General features: G+C 41.2%; 1 protein-coding gene and 2 long non-coding RNA genes across 3 annotated transcripts; 1 reads left to right on the forward strand and 2 right to left on the reverse strand.

Moving 5' to 3' along the window:
* Positions 1-1045: 1045 nt before the first annotated feature.
* LOC139557345 (heat shock protein beta-7-like) lies at positions 1046-3459 on the reverse strand. The gene is made up of 3 exons (XM_071372032.1): positions 3029-3459; positions 1926-2059; positions 1046-1794 (listed from the first exon to the last, which is right to left on the reverse strand). Exons 1-3 carry the CDS (start codon positions 3180-3182, stop codon positions 1615-1617), a joined length of 468 nt encoding a protein of 155 aa, XP_071228133.1. The 5' UTR covers positions 3183-3459; the 3' UTR covers positions 1046-1614.
* A 9947-nt stretch (positions 3460-13406) lies between these two features.
* Positions 13407-15918, forward strand: LOC139558037 (uncharacterized). Its single transcript, XR_011671530.1, has 3 exons — positions 13407-13522; positions 14590-14903; positions 15136-15918. It is a non-coding gene; the product is annotated as an uncharacterized lncRNA (long non-coding RNA).
* Positions 15919-22421: 6503 nt separating this feature from the next.
* LOC139558038 (uncharacterized) lies at positions 22422-22879 on the reverse strand. Its single transcript, XR_011671531.1, has 2 exons — positions 22704-22879; positions 22422-22588 (listed from the first exon to the last, which is right to left on the reverse strand). It is a non-coding gene; the product is annotated as an uncharacterized lncRNA (long non-coding RNA).
* Positions 22880-23511: the final 632 nt, after the last annotated feature.

Raw genomic sequence — 23511 nt, forward strand, 5'->3', positions numbered from 1 at the left:
ATGCAGTTTTAAGAAAATCCCTAAAAAAGTCAGATATAAGAATAACAAATAATTAAAGAGCAGCAGTAAATAACAATAGCGGAGCTATATACAGTGGCTACCGGTACAGAGTCAATCTGCCAATGTGCAGGGGGCACTGGTGTCGAGGTAATTGAGGTAATTATGTACATGTAGGTAGAGTTATTAAAGTGGCTATGCATAGATAATAACAGAGAGTAGCAGCAGCGTGTGGGGGGGGCAATGCAAATAGTCTGGTTAGCCATTTGATTAGCTGTTCAGGAGTCTTATGGCTTGGGGGTAGAAGCTGTTTAGAAGCCTCTTGGACCTAGACTTGGCGCTCCGGTACCGCTTGCCGTGCAGTAGCAGAGAGAACAGTCTATGACTAGGGTGGCTGGATTTTTAGGGCCTTCCTCTGACACCGCCTGGTATAGAGGTCCTGGATGGCAGGAAGCTTGATCCCAGTGATGTACAGGGCCGTACGCACTACCCTCAGTAGTGCCTTACGGTCGGAGGCCGAGCAGTTGCCTAACCAGGCAGTGATGCAACCTGTCAGGATGTTGTCGATGGTGCAGCTGTAGAACCTTTGGAAGATCTGAGGACCCATGCCAAATCTTTTCAGTCTCCTGAGGGGGAATAGGTTTTGTCGTGCCCTCTTCATGACTGTCTTGGTGTGCTTGGACCATGTTAGTTTGTTGGTGATGTGGACACCAAGGAACTTGAAGCTCTCAACCTGCTCCACTACAGCCCCGTTGATGAGAATGGGGGCGAGGTCTCTGACCTCCTCCCTATAGGCTGTCTCATTCTCAACACAGTGATAAACTTATCTTACTACTCTCACAACTACTTTGTGCCGCCCTAAAATTTTATAGTATGTGCTTCTAATGGTCATAATGACATGCTAAAATAATGGACAGCTCTGGTTTAAATGTTTGAAAGGGGTAAGTGAGAAATGTAGCGATGGGCATTTCTTTGCACTTTTTAATTCGTTTTTTCTTTCTGTCACTGGTCTAGATCTTCTGAGCCATGAATAGACAAACACCATACATTGATGTACACAACAGTTTATCTTCTCAAAATAGGAAATAATTTATCAATCAACTACTCACAAAACTATTACAATGTACAATACTGGTATGGTAGCAGTACTGTAGAGTTCAGTAGAAGAAGCAATACTTTATTGATGGATGGGATAGGGTGTGATGGAGGTGATGTGTGATTACGGTAGCAAAATTCCTGGAATTTTTCATAAATTCCCTGGTTTTCCCGAAATCAACAGTTGGACGATTCCCAGGACAGGAGGGAGTAAGCAGGAAAGCCGGAATCGTCCAACCAGGTTTTCTGGAAAACCAGAGCGTTTATGGAAAGTTCCAGGAATTTTTCAACCCTATGTGTGATAACTGTGGGAAAACATAAGAACAAAGTAGGCTAACTATTGTCAATTCAAGGCAGCTATATGGGAGGAGGTGGAAGAAGAGGAAGACATACGTTTAAAAAAATCCAGAATGGACATGTATAATAGTAAAGACAGGCAATGTGAAAAACAGTATATACTGTGGCATTACAAATTGCAGGCAGCGAGGGAGCAGAGGTCATGAGAGAGTCCAGTCTGTCTTCCTAGATCTTGATCTCAGTGCGGAAGGTCTGTGTGAGCTCATGCTTGGATGGGTGTCTGCGGGCCTTAACTGTCAGCGTTCCCTCTGCGCCCAATGTTGATGTCACAGAGGTGGGGTCCACATCCTCAGGCAGCTGGCACTTGTGGGTAAAAGTGTTAATCACTGTACCGTCCGCCGCCAACTGTTGAAGAGATGATAAAGATGAGAAAAGGACCAAGATATTTTTAATATCTCAAATAGTTCTCAGACATTTTAGATAGCATTCTCAAAATTATAGAGAATTCAGTTGTCACTAAAAAGGGTTTTGCCCACCTTTTCTGCATGGACTTCGATCTGGTTGTTGGAGGTGGTGACGATGACGTCCTCTGGAGAGAAGTCTTGGACGTCCACTGTGAACTGGTAGCTGTCTCCCATTGGTTTGATCTTCCCTGCTGTCCACGTCCGACCTGGAAACAAGCAAGATATTATGAAGTTTCAGCAGGTGCTTGCTGAAAGCTAGCCTTTCTTGACCTATACACTATTTGTCTTTCTATAGATGGGGAGTGCAGCCCAATCAGTCTTATCCTTACTTAATAACTAAGATGATAACTCTTAAACTTAGATGCACCTTAAATACATGTATTTGCATAATACATTCATACACATTCCAAAGGTTTGTCTAGTCTATGAACCCTGCTGGGTCTGTTTACTGTCTGTGTTGATTAGAAAAAAGCAATGTTGGAAGAGTGTCCCCAAATTGGAAATGACCATTCCACTGTGTGAGATGCCTGGGTGATTCTTACTTAACATACAGGTATATTTCTGTTTGGCTACATGACGCCCAGTGTCGCAGTGTGTGTGTGTATGCTGGTTGCTATGCAACAGTCTAGCCCGTCACCTCCAAGGCATCATTCCAGCCATTCTCTTTGTGTGAGATCACAGCGTTGGCTGTGTCCAATATTCCCGACGGGTGGACGCCCCCCTAGCCCCTCCCATCCTACCCTGTCCTGCCTCCATCACCAGCAACCTCCTCCTTTTCCCAGAGGCATGGGCATACTAGTCACAGCACCAAAATACCCTGCTCTGCCCTACTGCTACTACCTAACAACCAAACCTCCCTCCCCTTTGCCCTGTGTTGTCCTGTTGCGAAGCCGCCGGATCAAGCACAAGCTCAGAGGCTTATAGAGTTCAGCAGGCAATCTACACACACGAATACATGTGTGTGGCACAGACACAGAGACACACACACACCTCTCTCTTTTAGAATGATTGGTTTTAATGTACATGTATGTTCAAACCAACATACACGAACATCTCATACAGTATGAATCCACAGACAAATTCACTCAGAAATAGTATTTGATACTGTATGTATGGAATAAGTAGATTATAATAATGCTGGTCCACAATTATGAATTCATGTCAAATCTTCGCACTGGGAAATCCCAAGACATCCGTTTCAGGATGCATGAAAGAGCCAAAGTCTTCTGCAAAGAGCCCCCTGCTCTTCTCCATGTATGGGTTGCTGGATGAAGAGGTCTGCTGGAAACTGCACTCTGATCGGTATACAGAGGAGTTGGTCACACTCATTGATGGCTAAGTCTGCCGGAGAGGTAGGAAAAATATCCACTTTTTAAAGGGAGAGAGAACAAAACGGAGGAGATCCTTTTAGTGGTTCAGTCCTGGCCCAGTCCACTCAGTTTACATCAGAGGGAAAGTGAAGGTGGGCAGATCCAGTTGGACAATATTCCCTCCTGTCAGGTGGTTTGTAAGATGCTATGTTTTCTTTCCCACTGTTTGAAGATGTGTGTGTGTGTCTGCGTCAGTCTTTTGGATAAGTGTGTCGGTTAAGTGTGTCCACGAGCATATCCAGTCAGTCACACGCACAGGACCTTATATATGTGGAGACAAAATGTTTTTTTCTTCCCGTGTGTGTGAGAGAGAGAGAGAGAGCGAAATTAAGAGAGAAAGGGGGGTGTGTGGTCGGAAAAGTTTGGGGTTAAGAGAGAGAGAGAGCCGGGGAGAGGAAGGCAAGAGGGGTTGAGTCAACAGTTGGCATTCCAGACACTCGATACCTGAAATAGCTATACTCCTCTACTTCTTTCCTATCTGTTTTTTTTCTCTGTAAGCATCAGTTTCCCTTTTTTGTCATGACATTTGATCATCTTGTGGATCAGTGGTTACTTAACATATATTCTTTAATTTCTTAGGGAACATAGCCATAAAACATATGTTGCCTGGTGTTTACTTACATATTACATGGTAACAATTGTTACATTTGGTATTAGGATACTTATTTAAACTAATTACAAAACTGGAGGTAAGAAATTTTAACCGATTACTGCTTAGAGGCTCATATCTAAATTATGTAACTAGTAACTTAGTATGTAGGCTACACTTTTCATCTACCCATTTCAATATCATATCTTACAATAATGACTTGCTGTTGTCACATTGGATCAATAATCAACAAGGACAATGGGGAACAGAGTGCACATATATACACATACTAATCAGGGGGAATGGGAACCAGGTGTGCGTAATGAGACAACACAGTCCGGGGTTGGTGGTCATGATCCACTTCAGCGATGCCTAGAAGGCCGGTGACATAGACCTCCGGAGCTGGTGAATGGAATGAGCAGCAGTACCGGGGGAATCCGTAACAGCTGTTGTTGTTTTCTTTACTTCCGATATGGTGAGAAGAGGGAAGGTGGAAAGAATGCGTCTGAAAACAAAGCCGTCGGTAGAGGGCTGACCTTTGCACTGGAGACTGGTTGACATTGGTTGGGAGGGCACAGTAGCTATTAATATCTAAATGGGATATAGGACATCAATGGAGAATGTTCTTGATTTGAGTCTCTTTGAGCCACTCTTCAATGTTAATGATGCTTTGCCTGATAAATCACATTGTCCTCTGACAGTGTTGCAAACAGTCTGCAATTAATTAACCAATTGACTTGCTGTTCTCAGCTTCAAGGCTCCTTAATTCACAAGGAGAAGCCAAAAATAAATGATGAATCAAGAGCAATAAAAGTGAAGCTCTGTATGGCCTCTTGCTCTGTCCTTTAAGGTCACGTAAAAGTGATTCCAATTATCCGATTTACGGCTCACAGTGACACATCATATTCCATCCCATCTGTGTAAATCCTAAAGTCCACTGCTAATTGTCTAAATCCAGGCCCAAAAATTCACCACCTCCCCACAGAGAGTGACCGTGGCACCAGTCAAGAGCCATGTCTGAGTGGGCTTCTATTCTAGAGATATGAGAGAGAGGGAGATAAGGAAAGGAGAGAGAGAGAGAGAGATGAGGCAGTGAAAGAGAGTTAGAGAGGGGGAGAGAGAAAGATATGAGAGAGAGAGACAGGGATGGGGAGAGAGAGAGCAACAGAGAGGGAAAGGGGAGTGGGGGGCAACAGAGAAAGATTGCTGCTAGAAAGGGAGAAAGATGCAATGAGGGGGAGATTTAGGAAGATAAACTAACAGAGAGCAGGTTGCCAGAGAAGAGTGAGAGGCAGGTAGGAAGATAGACAGGGGAGAGAGAGAGGAGAAAGACATGGAGGGAGAGAGACTGGTAGGGAAAGAGGGAGTGTTATTGTTCCCAGCATGTGCTGTTCTAAGGCAGAGAGAGAGAGAGAGAGAGAGAGAGAGAGAGAGAGAGAGAGAGAGAGAGAGAGAGAGAGAGAGAGAGAGAGAGAGAGAGAGAGAGAGAGAGAGAGAGAGAGAGCACATTAAATGTGAACCTGATACACACAGCCCAGTAATCCCAATGTCTCATCAGTGACATTGACTCACCTCTGGAGAGGTCATTGACACCATAAGCTATGACCAGCACAAGGCTGTGTGTTTTAGATAGTAGGCAATGTGCACAGCAAACACACACAGAGAGAGACAGACTTGTGTGCACATTTATATACTGTACCAGTCAAAAGTTTGGATACACCTACTCATTCAAGGGTTTTTCTTTATTTTTACTATTTTCAACATTGTAGAATAATAGTGAAGACATCAAAACTATGAATTAACACATATGGAATCATGTTGTAACCAAAATAAATTGTTGAACAAATCAAAATATATTTTATATTTGAGATTCTTCAAAGTAGCCACCCTTTGCCTTGATGACAGCTTTGTACACTCTTGGCATTCTCTCAACCAGCTTCACGAGGTAGTCACCTGGAATGCATTTCAATGAACAGGTGTGCTTTGTTAAAAGTTGATTTGTGGAATTTCTTTCCTTCTTAATGCGTTTGAGCTAATCAGTTGTGTTGTGACAAGATAGGGTTGGTATACAGAAGATAGCCCTATTTGATAAAAGACCAAGTCCATATTTTGGCAAGAACAACTCAAATAAGCAAAGAGAAACGACAGTCCATCGCTACTTTAAGACATGAAGGTCAGTCAATGAGGAAAATTTCAAGAACTGAAGTGCAGTCGCAAAAACATCAAGCGCTATGATGAAACTGGCTCTCATGAGGATCGCCACAGGAAAGGAAGACCCAGAGTTACCTCTGCTGCAGAGGATGATTTAATTAGAGTTAACTGCACCTCAGATTGCAGCCCAAATAAATGCTTCACAGAGTTCAAGTAACAGACACATCTCAACATCAACTGTTCAGAGGAGACAATTTTTACTATTTTCTACATTGTGGAATAATAGTGAAGACATCAAAACTATGAAATAACACATATGGAATCATGTAGTAACCAAAAAAGTGTTAATAACTTTTTAGGGATAGAGGGCAGCATTTTCACTTTGGATGAGTAGCGTGCCCAGAGTGAACTGCCTCCTACTCTGTCCCAGATGCTAATATATGCATATTATTATTACTATTGGTTAAAAAACACTCTGAAGTGTCTAAAACTGTTTGAATGATGTCTGTGAGTATAACAGAACTCATATGGCAGGCAAAAACCTGAGAAAAAATCCAAACAGGAAGTGGGAATTCTGAGGCTGGTCGATTTTCAACTCATCGCCTATTGAAATCCCAGTGGGATATGGATCTGTTTGCACTTCCTACGGCTTCCACTAGATGTCAGCAGTCTGTAGAACATTGAATGAAGCTTCTACTGTGATGTTGAGCCGGATGGGAACTGTTTGAGTCAGTGGTCTGGCAGAGTGCCAAGTCCTGGTCACGCGCATTCCACATGATATCGACTTGCGTTCCATTACTTCTATGGACACAAAGGAATTCTCCGGTTGGAACGTTATTGAATATTTATGATAACAACATCCTAAAGATTGATTCTATACCTAGTTTGACAAGTTTATTAGACCTGTAATATAACTTTTTGAAGTTTTCGTCCCACGTTCCCCTGGACCTGCACGAGCGTTTGGATATGTGTACTAAACGTGCTAACAAAAGTAGCTACTTGGACATAAATAATGGACATTATCGAACAAAACAACAATTTATTGTGGAACTAGGATTCCTGGGAGTGCATTCTGATGAAGATCATCAAAGGTAAGGGAATATTTATCATGTAATTTCGTATTTCTGTTGACTCCAACATGGCGGAGAAATGTTGTTTCTATCTGAGCGCCGTCTCAGATTATTGCATGGTTTGCTTTTTCCGTAAAGTTTTTTTAAAATCTGACACAGCGGTTGCATTAAGAACAAGTGTATCTTTAATTCTATGTAAAACATGTATCTTTCATCAAAGTTTATGATGAGTATTTCTGTTATTTGATGTGGCTCTCTGCAATTTCTCAGGATATTTTGGAGGCATTTCTGAACATGGCGCCAATGTAAACTGAGATTTTTGGATATAAATATGCACATTATCGAACAAAACATACATGTATTGTGTAACATGATGTCCTATGAGTGTCATCTGATGAAGATCATCAAAGGTTAGTGATTAATTGTATCTCTATTTCTGCTTTTTGTGACTCCTATCTTTGGCTGGAAAATGGCTGTGTGTTTTTTGGACTTGGTGGTGATCTAACATAATCATATGCATTTTAACACAAGCATTTTGTTAATCGGACACGATGGGTAGATTAACAAGATGTTTATCTTTCATTTGCTCTATTGGACTTGTTAATGTATGAAAGCTACATATTTAAAAAAAATATTTTTGAATTTCCCGCGCTGCCTTTTCAGCGGAATGTTGTGGAGGGGTTCCGCTAGCGGAACGTGTGTCCTAGAAAGGTTAAACAAATCAAAATATATTTTACATTTGAGATTCTTGAAATAGCCACGCTTTGCCTTGATGACAGCTTCGCACACTCTTGGCATTCTCTCAACCAGCTTCACCTGGAATGCTTTTCCAACAGTCTTGAAGGAGTTCCCACATATGCTCTATACTCCAGCATTTTGGATTTGAGATAAAATGTTTCCTATGAGTCTATAGTGTAGAATGTCACCTTTTGATATATTTATATTTTATGCATCTCTGTTTTACCATTTAGAACAGAAAGCCCTTTATGTATCTAGTCCCCCCCATGTGAAGAAGTCATACAGTGCTGTGAAAAAGTATTTCCTCCCTTTCTAATTGTCTTTACTTTTGCATATTTTTGATAGGGAACCTGAGTGAACAAATAACACAAGTACATACGTATTTCATAAACACAGTTATGCAACACCCAATGCCCTTGTGTGAAAAAGTAATTGCCCCCTTACACTCAATAACTGGTTGTGCCACCTTTAGTTGCAATGCCTCCAACCAAATGCTTCATGTAGGTTTTGATCAGTCTCTCACGTTGCTGTGGAGGAATTTTGGCCCACTCTTCCATGTAGAACTTCTTTAACTCAGCGACATTTGTGTGTTTTCAAGCATGAACTGCTCGTTTCAAGTCCTGCCACAACATCTCAATTAGGATTAGGTCTGGACTTTGACTAGGCCATTGTTTTGGATCATTGTCTTGCTGCATGACCTAGCTGCACTTCAGCTTCAGCCCACAGATGGATGACCAGACGGATGACCTCAGCAGAATACATAGTTCCTTCTATTAAGGCAAGTCGTCCAGGTCCTGAGGCACCAAAGCATCTCCAAACCATCACACTACCACCACCATGCTTGACCGTTGGAATGAGGTTCTTACTGTGGAAGGCAGTGTTTGGTTTTCGCCAGGCATAATGGGACCCATGTTGTCGAATGCCATGCCATCTAATGATATGATTAAGAATGTCTCCCACCATTACCAATAACAGGGGAGGTTAGCATTTGTTCAGGGATATGATCTTTGTGCTTCTGTAACCTTCTTACTCATCATTATTCACAATTCATGTATATCCTTACAATAAAAGTGACTCCAAAATGGCACAATACATTATTCACATTCAGTTTCTATTGGGCAAAACATAATCTAAAACACAACCAAAACAAACCACAAATGCATCCAATAAGTTTGTAAAGTCACAAGCTCGATGTAGTCATTGCATGCAAGCAATATGGGACCAAATACTAAACTTAAAGACATCATCCAGTGATTTTTCCCCCCTAAATAAACTCAGGAGTCAAGCCTAAATAAGCTCAGGAGTAAAAATGTGTTTATCAAGTCACATATTAAGTTCCATGGACTTTCTCCATGCAATAATAGGGTTTAACATGATTTTTGAATGACTACCTCATCTCTGTACTCCACACATACAGATAATTGTAAGGTTCCTCAGTCAAGCAGTGAATTTCAAACATAGATTCAACCAAACACCAGGGAGGTTTTCCAATGCCTCACAAAGAAGAAAGTATTGGTAGGCGGGTAAAAAAAAGCAGACCTTGAATATCTCTTTGAGCATGGTGAAGTTATTAATTACACTTTGGATGGTGTATCACTACACTCAGTCACTATAAAGATACAGACGTCCTTCCTAACTCGGTTGCCGGAGTGGAAGGAAACTGCTCAGGGATTTCACCATTCCAATGGTGACTCTAAAACAGTTGCAGAGTTTAATGGCCGTGATAGGAGAACTGAGGTTGGATCAACAACATTGTAGTTAATCCACAATACTAACCTAAATGACAGAGTGAAAAGAAGGAAACCTGTACAGAATTAAATATTCCAAATCATGCATCCTGTTTGCAATAAGTACTGCAATAATCACTAAAGTAAAACTGGAAAAACATAGCAAATAAATAATCTTTATGGCCTGAGTACAAAGCGTTATGTTTGGGGCAAATACAACACAACACATCACTGAGTACTACTCTTCATATTTTCAAGCACGGTGGTGGCTGCTTCATGTTATGGGTATGCTTGTCATTGGCAAGGACTAGGGAGTTTTTTAAGATAAAAATAAATGGAATAGAGCTAAGCCCAGGCGAAATCCTAGAAGAAAACCTGATTCAGTTTGGTTTCCAACAGACAGTGGAAGACAAACTTTCAGCAGGACAATAAACTAAAACACAAGGCCAAAAATGCACTGGAGTTGCTTACAAAGACAACATTTAATGTTCCTGAGTGGCCTAGTTACAGTTTTGACTTAGATTGTCTTGAAAGTCTATGGCAAGACTTGAAAATGTCAATGATCAACAACCAACTTGCAGAGCTTTAAAAAAAAAAAAAGATGTGCAAAGATTGTACAATCCAGGTGTGCAAAGCTTTTAGAGACTTCGCAAGAAAGACTCACAGCTGCGCTTCTACAAAGTAATGAGTCAGGGGTGGGAATACTTGTGTAAATGAGATTTGCCAGAAAAATCCCTTCTTTTTTTTTCACTTTGTCATTATGGGATGTTGTGTGTAGATAGGTGAGAAAAATAAATATTGATTTAATTTAGAATCCAGGCTGTAAGACAACAAAATGTGGAATAAGACAATGGGTATATAGCCTCCTTATAGTTTTAAAAAGCAATTGCCCCTTAAAAAGCAGCTTCTCGTTTTGAAAACAGCCGATGTGGCATTGATATGAGTCAGAAACTTTTATTCTAGTGTAAAAATGTACTAGAAAATGTAAATAGGATAATTTGTCATAAAGTCAGTCAGATGATAGGAAATAAATGGGTAGGGTTTATTTCAATCCTGCCCACATGCCCACAGCTGGCAGCACCCAATTAATCATAAATTCGGAGTGCAGCTACATGTGACCTGATCATAATGCCCATGGTCAATTTGGTTTGACATTCGATATCCCTATGGGGCAATTTAGGGACCATCAGTAAATCAAGCAATATTTAAAAATGCCAATAGCTCCAAATGTCAATGTCTTAAAAACCTCAAACCAACTACACATTTTAGAAATTCATGTACAAATATTGAAAAAGACAAACTAAAAGATTGAATAATATTGTCCCATTTACATTGTGTAAATTATTGACATTCCCTAAGTAGCCCTAGAGATTGGCTAGCCTATGTCAAACCAATTTTGCCACGGTCGCACACGAGCCGGCTGAAGTTAATTGGCGAAAGAAGTTGGCAAGTTATCTAGAATGGTGAGTGACTAACTGTAAACTGTTTTGGCAGAGTGAATGTACAAACGCTTGCCATGTGCAAACACACACACACACAAAAAAGACACCCATATTAACCCCCCCCCCCCCCCCTCGAAGTCAACTCTCATTTGGCTTCAGTCATGGCCGCTGCACATCTTAATGACCAAATCCCCCCTCCCCCCTTTTTAAATGGGGCTCTTACTGGAAAAGTTCAGAAAGCCTGAACACAGCCACAATTATTAATTTACAGCTGAGAGAGCGATATCACATACACACAGGGTGAGTGAAATTACATAAGCAATCTTCCAGAGACTGACTGGCTTTTCCGTTTTTCATCAGCTCTGCAGAGTGGGCATTAGCTGGCACAGCCACAAAGTCAGAAAATCTGATTTTAAACCAAACCTTTACCACACTGCTAACCTTAAATTAAGACATAAAAGCACATTTTCATGAATTCTTACAATATAGCCTTTTTCGTCTCAAATGAACGATTCATAATGAAAGCAAAAAAGAGCTTGTGAACAACATCTACAGATTCATCAATCTGGGCATGTCTCCTCTGGGGTCCGGGTAATCAGATGAGCCGGTGGTGGAAACAGGCACACACACACACACACACACACACACACACACACACACACACACACACACACACACACACACACACACACACACACACACACACACACACACACACACACACACACACACACACACACATTTGAGATCCCCCCCAGGAGATTTTGTGAAGACAATTGTTTGTTGCTGTGGAAACGTGGGAGCAATAGAAGGACCTTGATCCTCATCAATTTACTTCAAACACACACAAATTTCTCCCAGCTGGATCAAATATTTGCAAATCCATCCATACAGGCAGAGGTGCTCTATCACTATCAGGTACAGTACCTTTTCTCTGGTCAAGCAAGCTAGCTAACACCCAGTTAGCTAGCCATCTTATTCCTTGTGTTAGTTGATAAAGTTGTTCTTACCTTGCTAATTACTATAGACTTAAGTTAGACGTAACCTACTAGCTAGATCAATTAACAGTTTTTTCTCATTGTAATATTAAATGGTGGGCAAACTCACTTAACTAATGTTGTTTATAGCTTTAAAATTAGGATCCTATACCTTAAGTATTTGGTTTATCTAGCTAAGTAACTGTATTTCTCTTTTCCTTTTCTTATTTCAGAGAGAGCATGTACACCATCTTAAGAAGTATGGAGAACTGACGGCAAACACACTGAAGAGAAAACATGCCCCTAAGACTCCCTCCACCATCAAGCAGAGCACATTACTGAAGACAGTGTCTCAAAAATCCATCGACCAAGCTGTGGTGAAGTATGTGGTCCAAGGGCTCCAACCATTTGCTGTTGTAGAACAAGAACCGTTCAGAGAGTTTGTCCAGGATCTGCAGCCTAACTCAAAGATCTTATCAAGGCCCACACTGTGCTCCAGGATTGATGAAGCCTCCAATGAAAATAAGAAGTTGACCTAGGCCATGAGAGGAGTTGACCACATCGCCACCACCACTGACTGCTGGTCTACAAGAAGACAGAGCTTCATTGGTGTTACTGCCCACTGGATAGACCCTGACAGTCAACAGATGCTCTGCATCCCTATCAACGGTTGAGAGGATCGCACACCTTTGATTTGTTGACAGGCGCCCTTAATGACATCCATTCTGAGTTTGAAATCCGGGTTAAGATTGTGAGAACAACAGACAATGGCTCTAACTTCTTCAAAGCTTTCCAAGTTTTTGGAGAAGATTAAAACAACGAGACAGTGGAAGCAGTGGAAGCAAAGGAGAGGTGGCCGTCAGAGTTTTTTGCACAGACTGAGATTCCAGTGTAAGTAAGGATTATGCATTATTTTGTCATAATTGAAGGTCTTGAATGTTGTCTAAATCTGTTTCAGTGTTTCCTGACCCTTTGCTTGGGGACTAATAACTATTTCACATGTTGTAGCCATACACTATCATTGATCCATTTAGTCAACTACTCATCCAGCCATTGATTACTGTTGTTAAATCAGGTGAAACGGTTAGTGGTCCCCTTTGTATAGGGTTAGGAAACACAATATTATTATATACAGTTGAAGTCGGAAGTTTACATACATTTAGGTTGGAGTCATTAAAACTTGTTTTTCAACCACTCCACAAATTTCTTGTTAACAATCTATAGTTTTGGCAAGTCGGTTAGGACATCTACTTTGTGCACGACACAACTAATTTTACAGACAGATTATTTCATTTATAATTCACTGTATCACAATTCCAGTGGGTCAGAAGTTTACATACACTAAGTTGACTGTGCCTTTAAAACAGCATGGGAAATTCCAGAAAATGATGTCATAGCTTTAGAAGCTTCTGATAGGCTAATTGACATAATTTGAGTCAATTGGAGGCGTACCTGTGGATGTATTTCAAGGCCTACCTTCAGACTCAGTGCCTCTTTGCTTGACATCATGGGAAAATCAAAAGAAATCAGCCAAGACCTCAGAAAAAAACTGTAGACCTCCACAAGTCTGGTTCATCCATGGATGCAATTTCCAAATGCCTGAAGGTACCACGTTCATCTGTACAAACAATAGTACGCAAGTATAAACACCATGGGACCACGCAGCCATCATACTGTTCAGGAAGGCGATGCGTTCTGTCTCCTAGAGATGAACGTACTTTGGTGCGAAAAGTGCAAATCAATCCCAGAACAACAGCAAAGGACCTTGTGAAGATGCTGAAACAGGTACAAAAGTATCTATATCCACAGTAAAACGAGTCCTATATCAACATAACCTGAAAGGCCGCTCAGCAAGGAAGAAGCCACTGCTCCAAAACCGCCATAAAAAAGCCAGACTACGGTTTGCAACTGCACATGGGGATAAAGATCGTACTTTTTGGAGAAATGTCCTCTGGTCTGATGAAACAAATGGAACTGTTTGGCCATAATGACCATCGTTATGTTTGGAGGAAAAAGGGGGATGCTTGCAAGCCGAAGAACACCATCCCAACCGTGAAGCATGGGGGTGGAAGCATCATGTTATGGGGGTGCTTTGCTGCAGGAGGGACTGGTGCACTTCACAAAATAGATGGCATCATGAGGTAGGACAATTATGTGGATCTATTGAAGCAACATCTCAAGACATCAGTCAGGAAGTTAAAGCTTGGTTGCAAAAGGGTCTTCCAAATGGACAAAGCCCTGACCTCAATCCTATAGAATTTGTGGGCAGAACTGAAAAAGCATGTGTGAGCAAGGAGGCCTACAAACCTGACTCAGTTACACCAGCTCTGTCAGGAGGAATGGGCCAAAATTCACCCAACTTATTGTGGAAGTTTGTGTAAGGCTACACGAAACGTTTGACCCACGTTAAACAATTTAAAGGCAATGCAACCAAATACTAATTGAGTGTATGTAAACTTATGACCCACTGGGAATGTGACGAAAAAAATAAAAGCTGAAATCATTCTCTCTACTATTATTCTGACATTTCACGTTCTTAAAATAAAGTGGTGATCCTAAGGCAGGGAATTTTTACTAGGATTAAATGTCAGGAATTGTGAAACTGAGTTGAAATGTATTTGGCTAAGGTGTATGTAAACTTCCGACTTCAACTGTATATATTTTGTTCATAGGTTCAATCCAGCTGAACTCGCCTTTCTCAGAGTATGCTGCCACCATGAGCCCAGTCGCAAAGGCCATCAACATCCTGCAGGCTGAAACCAATATCCAGATAGGGGGCCTACTTCCAACTATCACCCTGCTGATCACTAAACTTGACAGAATCAAGTTGTTCCTGAAGTACTGTAAGCCTCTGGTGGATGCGCTACAACTGGGACTGAAGAAGCGCTTCAGCACATGTTTCACGACCCTGAGCTGATAGCAGCTACAATCCTTCTCCCCAAATTCAAAACAACGTGGACAAAGGATGACACCACCATCAGAATAGGTAAGACAACATGGGGTTAATTAACAGTATATTCTTCATAATCAACTGTGTATAGTGTACATTTTAACACCTCATAGATTTGAGAAACACCCATTTAAGTTACATTCCTGACTTTGAGTTCAGTCAAATGGGTAGCTTACTTAGCCCTCTTGCTTGGTTTATATAGATGGGGGATGGATTAATGTAGGCTCACAACTGCATGATTTCTATTGTCATCTTCCTTGTGTTTCAGGAATAGACTACATCAAGGACCACCTGGAAGAACTCTTGCTGCAGCTAGGTAGTGGCACCAGTTCATCAGATGAGGACTTCTTCTCTGCCATGGATACATCTCAAACACAAGAAAGTGTCAAACAGCTGGACGGATACCTAGCCTGTTCAGCTGATCATATGGCGTTGCTCAAGTCCTTCCTGGCAGTCTGTAAGCTGTCTCTGAGGTTAAACACACCTTTACCTGCATCAGCTGCCTGTGAAAGGCTGTTCAGCATAGCAGGATTTGTTTTCAGCCCCAGGAGAGCAAGGCTGGACTCCAGAAACTTTGAAAACCAGCTTTCCTGAAGATGAAATGTAAATTCCTCAACTTCAAGTAATGACAGCTTAATGCTAGCAAGTCCAAGGACACGGATGCCGTATGCGTTTTGTTAATTTATGTTTAAAATTCACAAGTTATAGGTGTCCTTGTTACAATGGCATGACCTGACACACTGATTTCTAATAGTTCCATTAGTGGTGATGTCCTCATATTCCTACAGTGAGGTGTGTACTTTTGATTAGCTCAAATTATTTATTTTTTCTATTATAGGATGTTTTTTCTAAAGCAAAGTGATTAAGTGCTTACGTTTACTGGCTATATTCCATTAAGGCGTAATTATATTTTGTCTGTAAGAGATGTATTTTGAAATGTTGCCTATTTGAGAATCCACTTTTTTAAATCTGTTCTTCTTGCAGCTGTAAGACTGTTACCTCTCAGAAAAGCTCAAGCTAAATAAAAGGTCTGGCTGTTTTGCTTTTTGGATTTACGTTTCTTACTTTTGATACTGAAGTACATCCACCACTGCCTAATATAAGGAATTAAATGTTTAACTTTTACTCAAGTATGATTGAGTACTTTACACCACTGTACCTAAGTACATTTAAAACCAGATACTTTTACTCAAGTAGTATTTTACTTGGTGACTTTCACGTCAGTAATTTTCTATTAAGGTATCTTTACTTTTACTCAAGTATGACAATTGAGTACTTTTTCCACCACTGGCGATCATACCCATCCAACCATGACGGTAGCCTTGGCTGCCAGATGCGTCTTGAGTTGTGGTGTCTCTAAACAAGGTGAATCTCGTAGATCCTGACAAGTCTGCCTCTAAATATTGCATAGCTGTAAAATGTAGTGAGCAAAATTAACACAAGACCAACATGACGCACATGCCATACAGTATGTATACATTACTTTCTGGTGATAAGATGGCTGGCAACAGTTAACTGTTAAACACTCTCTTGTGAACATGACATAGGGCCTTCTGTAAATACATTCATTTTGACACAATGTAAGCTGCTGAATGGAAATGTAGTGTCATTGGGTTTGCCGACTCGGACTGTCACAACTCAGGTGTGCGCGCACACACAGCAAGTATTTGTGTGTATCGGTCGACATTACTTTTGTCTCAACACATCAAAATGACCTCAACACTAGTAATGTTTTAACTAGAGTTCCAAGCGGGAGCTCTCCCCTGAAACGGTCGAATCCTCATCACTGGGAAAATCCTGTTCCCATGACAATCCCTTACTCTATGCATTGCTATGTGGTAAGCAGAGAAGGAGGTGAATGTGTGATGACATGTATTTGAAGATGGAGGATTAAATTAGTTGTGATGAATTGAGTAATTACTCAAAATCGCCTGCAATCCTAGGATCAGCTAACTGAAAAGAGCCTGAAAATATATCCTTTAAAGTAGCAGGATTAAAGCAGTGAAGCTTTGAAGGAGATTTGGAACACACTAAACAAACGAAACAAAGAGCTGTCTAACCAAAATGGAGATGTATGGATAAACCACTTCTCCAATATTTTTGGCCCTATAACAAATAAACATCAAAAACATATGCATGATCAACTACAAATCTTGGAATCAGCTATTAAAGACTCAGAACCCACTGGATTCTCCAATTACATTGAATGAACTACAGGACAAAATACAAAGCCTCCAATCTAAAAAGACCTGTGGTGTTGATGGTATCCTACATTAAATGATAAAATATACGGACCACAAATTCCAATTGGCTATACTTTAACATCATCCTCAGCTCTGGCATTTTCCCCAATATGTGGAACCAAGGACTGATGACCCCAATCCACAAAAGTGGAGACAAATTTGACCCCAATAACTATCGTGGGATCTGTGTCAACAGCAACCTCTGTAAAATCCTCTGTATTATCATAAACAGCACAATTCTACATTTCCTCAGTGAAAACAACATCCTGGGCAAATGTCAAATTGGCTTTTTACCAAATTGCCGTACGACAGACCACATATTCACTCTGCACACCCTAATTGACAAACAAAACAAAAGCAAAGTCTTCTCATGGTTTGTTGATTTCAAAAAATCTTTTGACTCAATTTGGGGTCTGCTATATAAATTGATGGAAAGCAGTGTTGGGGGAAAAAACATACAACATAATATTCATGCACACTGATTTCCTTCCTCAGGGCTATGGGGTGAGACATGGCTGCAGCTTAAGCCCCACCCTCTTCAACATATACAGTATATCAACGAATTGGCGAGGGCACTAGAACAGTTTTCAGCACCCGGCCTCACCCTACTAGAATTCTAAGTCAAATGTCAAACCTTCCATAACAAAGCCATCACCTACAGAGAAAGGAACCTAGAGAAGAGTCCTTTCAGCAAGTTGGTCCTGGAGCTCTTTTCACAAACACAAACAGACCCCACAGAGTCCCAGGACAGCAACACAATTAGACCCTACCAAATCATGAGAAAACAAAAATGAAATTACTTGACACATTGGAAAGAACTAACCAAAAAACAAAGCAAACTGGAATGGTATTTGGCCCTAAACAGAGAGCAGACAGTGGCAGAATACCTGACCACTGTGACTGACCTAAAAGTAGAGAATGCTTAGCCTTGCAATTGAGAGAGCACCGTAAGCAGACCTGGCTCCCGAGAGAAGACTGCCCACTGACCACAAAATGAGGTGAAAACTGAGCTGCACTTCCTAACAGAGACATATTTCAGTCAGATTAGACAGACCCACAAAGAATTTGAAACCAAATCAAATTAAGATAAACTCCCATATCTATGCCATCACAGCAGCAAGATTTGTGACCGGTTGCCACAAGAAAAGGGCAACCAGTGAAGCACAAACACCATTGTAAATACAAACTATATTTATCAGTCTATTCATTTTCCCTTTTGTACTTCAACTAAACTCAGTAAAAAAAGAAACATCCCTTTTTCCGGACCCTATCTATTAAAGATAATTCGTAAAAATCCAAATAACTTCACAGATCTTCATTGTAAAGGGTTTAAACACTGTTTCCCATGCTTGTTCAATGAAACATAAACAATTAATGAACATGCACCTGTGGAACGGTCGTTAAGACACTATAACAGCTTACAGATGGTAGGCAATTAAGGTCACACTTATGAAAACTTAGGACACTAAAGAGGCCTTTCTACTGACTCTGAAAAACACCAAAAGAAAGATGCCCAGGGTCCCTGCTCATCTGTGTGAACATGCCTTAGGCATGCTGCAAGGAGGCATGAGGACTGCAGATGTGGCCAGGGCAATAAATTGCAATGTCCGTACTGTGAGACACCTAAGACAGCGCTACAGGGAGACAGGATGGACAGCTGATCGTCCTCACATTGGCAGACCACATGTAACAACACCTGCACAGGATCCATAAATCAGAACATCACAGCTGCGGGACAGGTACAGGATGGCAACAACAACTGCCCGAATTACACCAGGAACGCACAATCCCTCCATCAGTGCTCAGACTGTCCTCAATAGGCTGAGAGAGGCTGGACTGAGGGCTTGTAGGCCTGTTGTAAGGCAGGTCCTCACCAGACATCACCGGCAACAACTTCGCCTTTGGGCACAAACCCACCGTCGCTGGACCAGACAGGACCGGCAAAAAGTGCTCTTCACTGACGAGTCGTGGTTTTGTCTCACCAGGGGTGATGGTCGGATTTGCGTTTATCGTAGAAGGAATGAGCGTTACACCGAGGCCTGTACTCGGGAGCGGGATCGATTTGGAGGTGGAGGGTCCGTCATGGTCTGGGGCGGTGTGTCACAGCATCATCGGACTGAGCTTGTTGTCGTTGCAGGCAATCTCAACGCTGTGCATTACAGGGAAGACATCCTCCTCCCTCATGTGGTACCCTTCTTGCAGGCTCATCCTGACATGACCCTCCAGCATGACAATGCCACCAGCCATACTGCTCATTCTGTGCGTGATTTCCTGCAAGACAGGAATGCCAGTGTTCTGCCATGGCCAGCGAAGAGCCCAGATCTCAATCCCATTGAGCACGTTTTGGACCTATTGGATCGGAGGGTAAGGGCTAGGGCCATTCCCCCCAGAAATGTCCGCGAACTTGCAGGTTTTTTTGGTGTAAGAGTGGAGTAACATCTCACAGCAAGAACTGGCAAATCTGGTGCAGTCCATGAGGAGGAGATGCACTGCAGTACTTAATGCACCTGGTGGCCACACCATATACTGACTGTTACTTTTGATTTTGACCCTCCCCTTTGTTCAGGGACACATTATTCAATTTCTGTTAGTCACATGTCTGTGGAACTTGTTCAGTTTATGTCTCAGTTGCTGAATCTTATGTTCATACTAATATTTACACGTTAAGTTTGCTGAAAATAAACGCAGCTGACAGTGAGAGGACGTTTATTTTTTGCTGAGTTTATTTGCACATTGTTACAAGACAGTACATAGCCAATAAAAACATTTGAAATGTCTGTTTTGAAACTTGTGAGTGTAATGTTTTCAGTTAATTTCTGATTGTTTATTATCTATGTTTCCCATGCCAGTAAAGCCCTTTGAATTTAATTGATATGGCTAAGTTGAAATCAGATTATGGTTGCATGTATGATCTGAATGTAAGAGAAAGAAGAGTATGTAGGAGGAGGCTGACCTCTACTGGTGTTCAGATACAAGTGCAGCATTTCCATAACTAAAATGAAATAACCACATGTACACACACCACCAAACTTTATGTCAAGGTTTCTGCATGAAACATACGCTGGGAAAATGTGTCTTCTTGAGTATTCCCAGAAGTGCCAATCATTGCCTTCCCTGGAGTGAACTAGCTTGGCCCTAAACTCGCCTCATGTCCCCTCCCCTCTCTCCCATAACCTGTCTTGACCCCCCTCCTTCTGTAAACCTCTTTCTAGGGAGTGTAGATAAACAGCTATTCTCAAATCCAGGGTCTAAATCAACAACTTTCTATTGTCAGTGTTATTACTGAGGCTTGTATTGACTCTCCACTTTCCTCTCCTCTGTCTCCAGCGTGTTGACATGTTTGACGGCAAGAACACAAATGAAATCAGTAATCTAATTAAAGGAGACATTTAATCATTTTAACTCAGGAAAGTCAGATAAACAGACATCTGCAGAGTAGCACCATGTGAAAGATTCAATAGGATGTCTTTGTGGAATACTGATGTTTATAGCAGGCTTTTTGTTTCATTTGGTGTCCGATGTGGAGCTTGTTCCAACACTTCACAATACTATAAAAACTACCACGAAGAGGTGATTCTACGCCTTGTGATTATACTGTAAACAAGGGACTCATGTTATGAGACCATTATGAGACAGTGTACTGTTTTTAGAGACTTTGTTGGCAATAATAACTTTATTAGAGCATAGAATCTGAATGTTTCACAGGTATTGGCAAGGTTTGTAATTGTTTGTGTAAGGGCATTGTTCCTTTCCTTGGAGAAAAATAGATCACGAATGATAATCAATTAAACCTATGAACCTGATTATAAGAGCAATCAGTGGAGAATGACAATGGAATTTGCTTTATCAGACTGCGGACTAATTTGCAGAGTAATAACAACCAACAATTGCATTGATGGATTTGACCCGCTTTCAGATTTGGAAGTGAAAGCTCTGGAGAAAATGGGATTTCTTGTTAATAAGCAATTTATTTCAATTGAGTCAATGTTTGAGTTAAAGATGAACTATTTAGTTGTAATAAAAAGTGCCATAAGTTGTTTCTAAATGATGAAAATCCATCATTCAAAACTGTCCATTAAGACCTGAGTTTCTAACATTTGCTAAAATCACAACTGCACTCTTTTCAGAGTTCACCAACATAGGCCAAGCACAACAATATGACCACTGGGAAACATTTGTCTGAAAGAACGAAGTGTACAAATACGTGTCCACCACAGTAACCATATGACACTTCACAGGGAGGTGTCTGTAGCTTTCCCAACATGGATTGCTACGGGAGAGTTTTATCCCATCTGACTCGATGATGGCTTAGAACCATGCTGCCTAAACATGCACAATGCCTTGTGTCTCGCACTTCTAGGCCTCCTACTGTTCCCAGCACAATGAAACCAAAACATTGACTCAAGGATTGCAGGATGGACAGAAAATGTTGAAAACCAATGTCTGCAGAATTCACTACTCTTTTTTCCCTGCCACTCCTAATCCCTTTCTCCCCACTTTCTCTCCAAAACCACAGGTAGCACTTTAAGCTCCACACGTCACGATGACAAACCTAAAATGGCCACCTTGTTCTCAAAAACGTGGCTTTTGGACTTTGGTGCCTTGCCTGCAGCTAAGTTGGCAAGGTCTTTCCAAAGCCACACTGACAGGAAATTGTATTAATCCAGAACTGGGATGAGGTAATGTCACTTGGTTCTTAAAACGATGCCAGAGCTGGGGGAAACCACCTCGGCCAAGGCCTAGTCCTGAGCTGGATAACAGGGCTAGGCCTCAGGGCAAGACGAAGCCTCCTCCATCTGCCTCCTAAATTGGTTTAAGGACTAATTATCTGCTGGGGTTCACGTTGTGCACCAACGATTACTGGCCCACAAAACATGTAGACACAAGGAAACATAGCAGTGGATGAATAGCAGATTGGCTAAAAGGACAATAAAGTTGGGAAAGACATGTCTTGCTGTGTGGGCCAAGAGCAATTGAATGATGAGCTTCTTGTTTTTGTTTTCTGTGAAATGTGTTTAACCCTGAGGGTTTGTATATCCAGAGGAGGGAGCAGCACTGGAGTGAATATTATTGTGGCTTAACGCATCATCCAAATTTAGAATTATTTAGACCAAACCTGGGGCCCACATGTACAACTATACCACCCAGGTTGTGTGTAGTTAAACTCAAAGCTTTTGCAGAGCAAACTCTTCCTGTTAAGAAGCACCAATGAGACTCCACACAGACAAAATATTCATACCCCTCGACTTACTACACTTTGTGTTACAGCCCGAATTTAAAATTGATTAAATAAATACACACTCACCCATTGTTTGACATTTTTGATAATTTATTGAAAATAGTACAGAAATATCTCATTTACTTAAGTATTCTCTCCTGAGTCAATACTTTGTAGAATCACTATTGGCGGGAATTACAGCTTTGAGTCATCTTGGGTATGTCTTTATCAGCTTTGCACATCTGGATTTGGGCATTGTCCTGTTGGAACGTAAATATTTGCCCCCAGTTTAATAAGGTCGGTTGCACTCTGAAGCAGGTTCTCATCAAGGATTTGCCTGTATTTGACTCCATTCATTGTTTCATCTATCCTTACCAGTCTCCCAGTCCCTGCAGCTGAAAAGCATCCCAGTAGCATGATGCTGCCATCACAATTCTATTGCGGCGATCTATGGACAGTTCCTTCATTTCTGCTGTAACATGCACTGTCAAATGTGGGACCTTATATAGACAGGTGTGTTTCTTTCCAAATCAAGTCCAAACAATTTAATTGACCACAGGTGGACTCCAATCAAGTTGTAGTGACTATCTCAAGGATAATCAAAGAAAATTGGATGCACCCGAGTTCAATTTGGAGTGTCATAGCAAAGGGGTGTGAATACTTAATGTATGTACAGTTGAAGTCGGAAGTTTACATACACTTAGGTTGGAGTCATTAAACTCGTTTTTCAACCACTCCACAAATGTTTTGTTAACAAACTATAGTTTTGGCAAGTCGGTTAGGACATCTACCTTGTGCATGACACAAGTAATTTTTCCAACATTTGTTTCCAGACAGATTATTTCACTTAATCACAATTCCAGTGGGTCAGAAGTTTACATACACTAAGTTGACTGTGCCTTTAAAACAGCATGGAAAATTCCAGAAAATGATGTCATAGCTTTAGAAGCTTCTGATAGGCTAATTGACATCATTTGAGTCAACTGGAGGTGTACCTGTGGATGTATTCCAAGGCCTACCTTTAAACTCAGTGCCTCTTTGCTTGACATTATGGGAAAATCAAAAGAAATAAGCCAAAAAATTGTAGACCTCCACAAGTCTGGTTCATCCTTGGGAGCAATTTCCAAATGCCTGAAGGTACCACGTTCATCTGTACAAACAATAGTACGCAAGTATAAACACC

The sequence above is a fragment of the Salvelinus alpinus genome, chromosome 28 (assembly GCF_045679555.1).
Source record: "Salvelinus alpinus chromosome 28, SLU_Salpinus.1, whole genome shotgun sequence".
NCBI classification, from domain to species: Eukaryota; Metazoa; Chordata; class Actinopteri; order Salmoniformes; family Salmonidae; genus Salvelinus; species Salvelinus alpinus.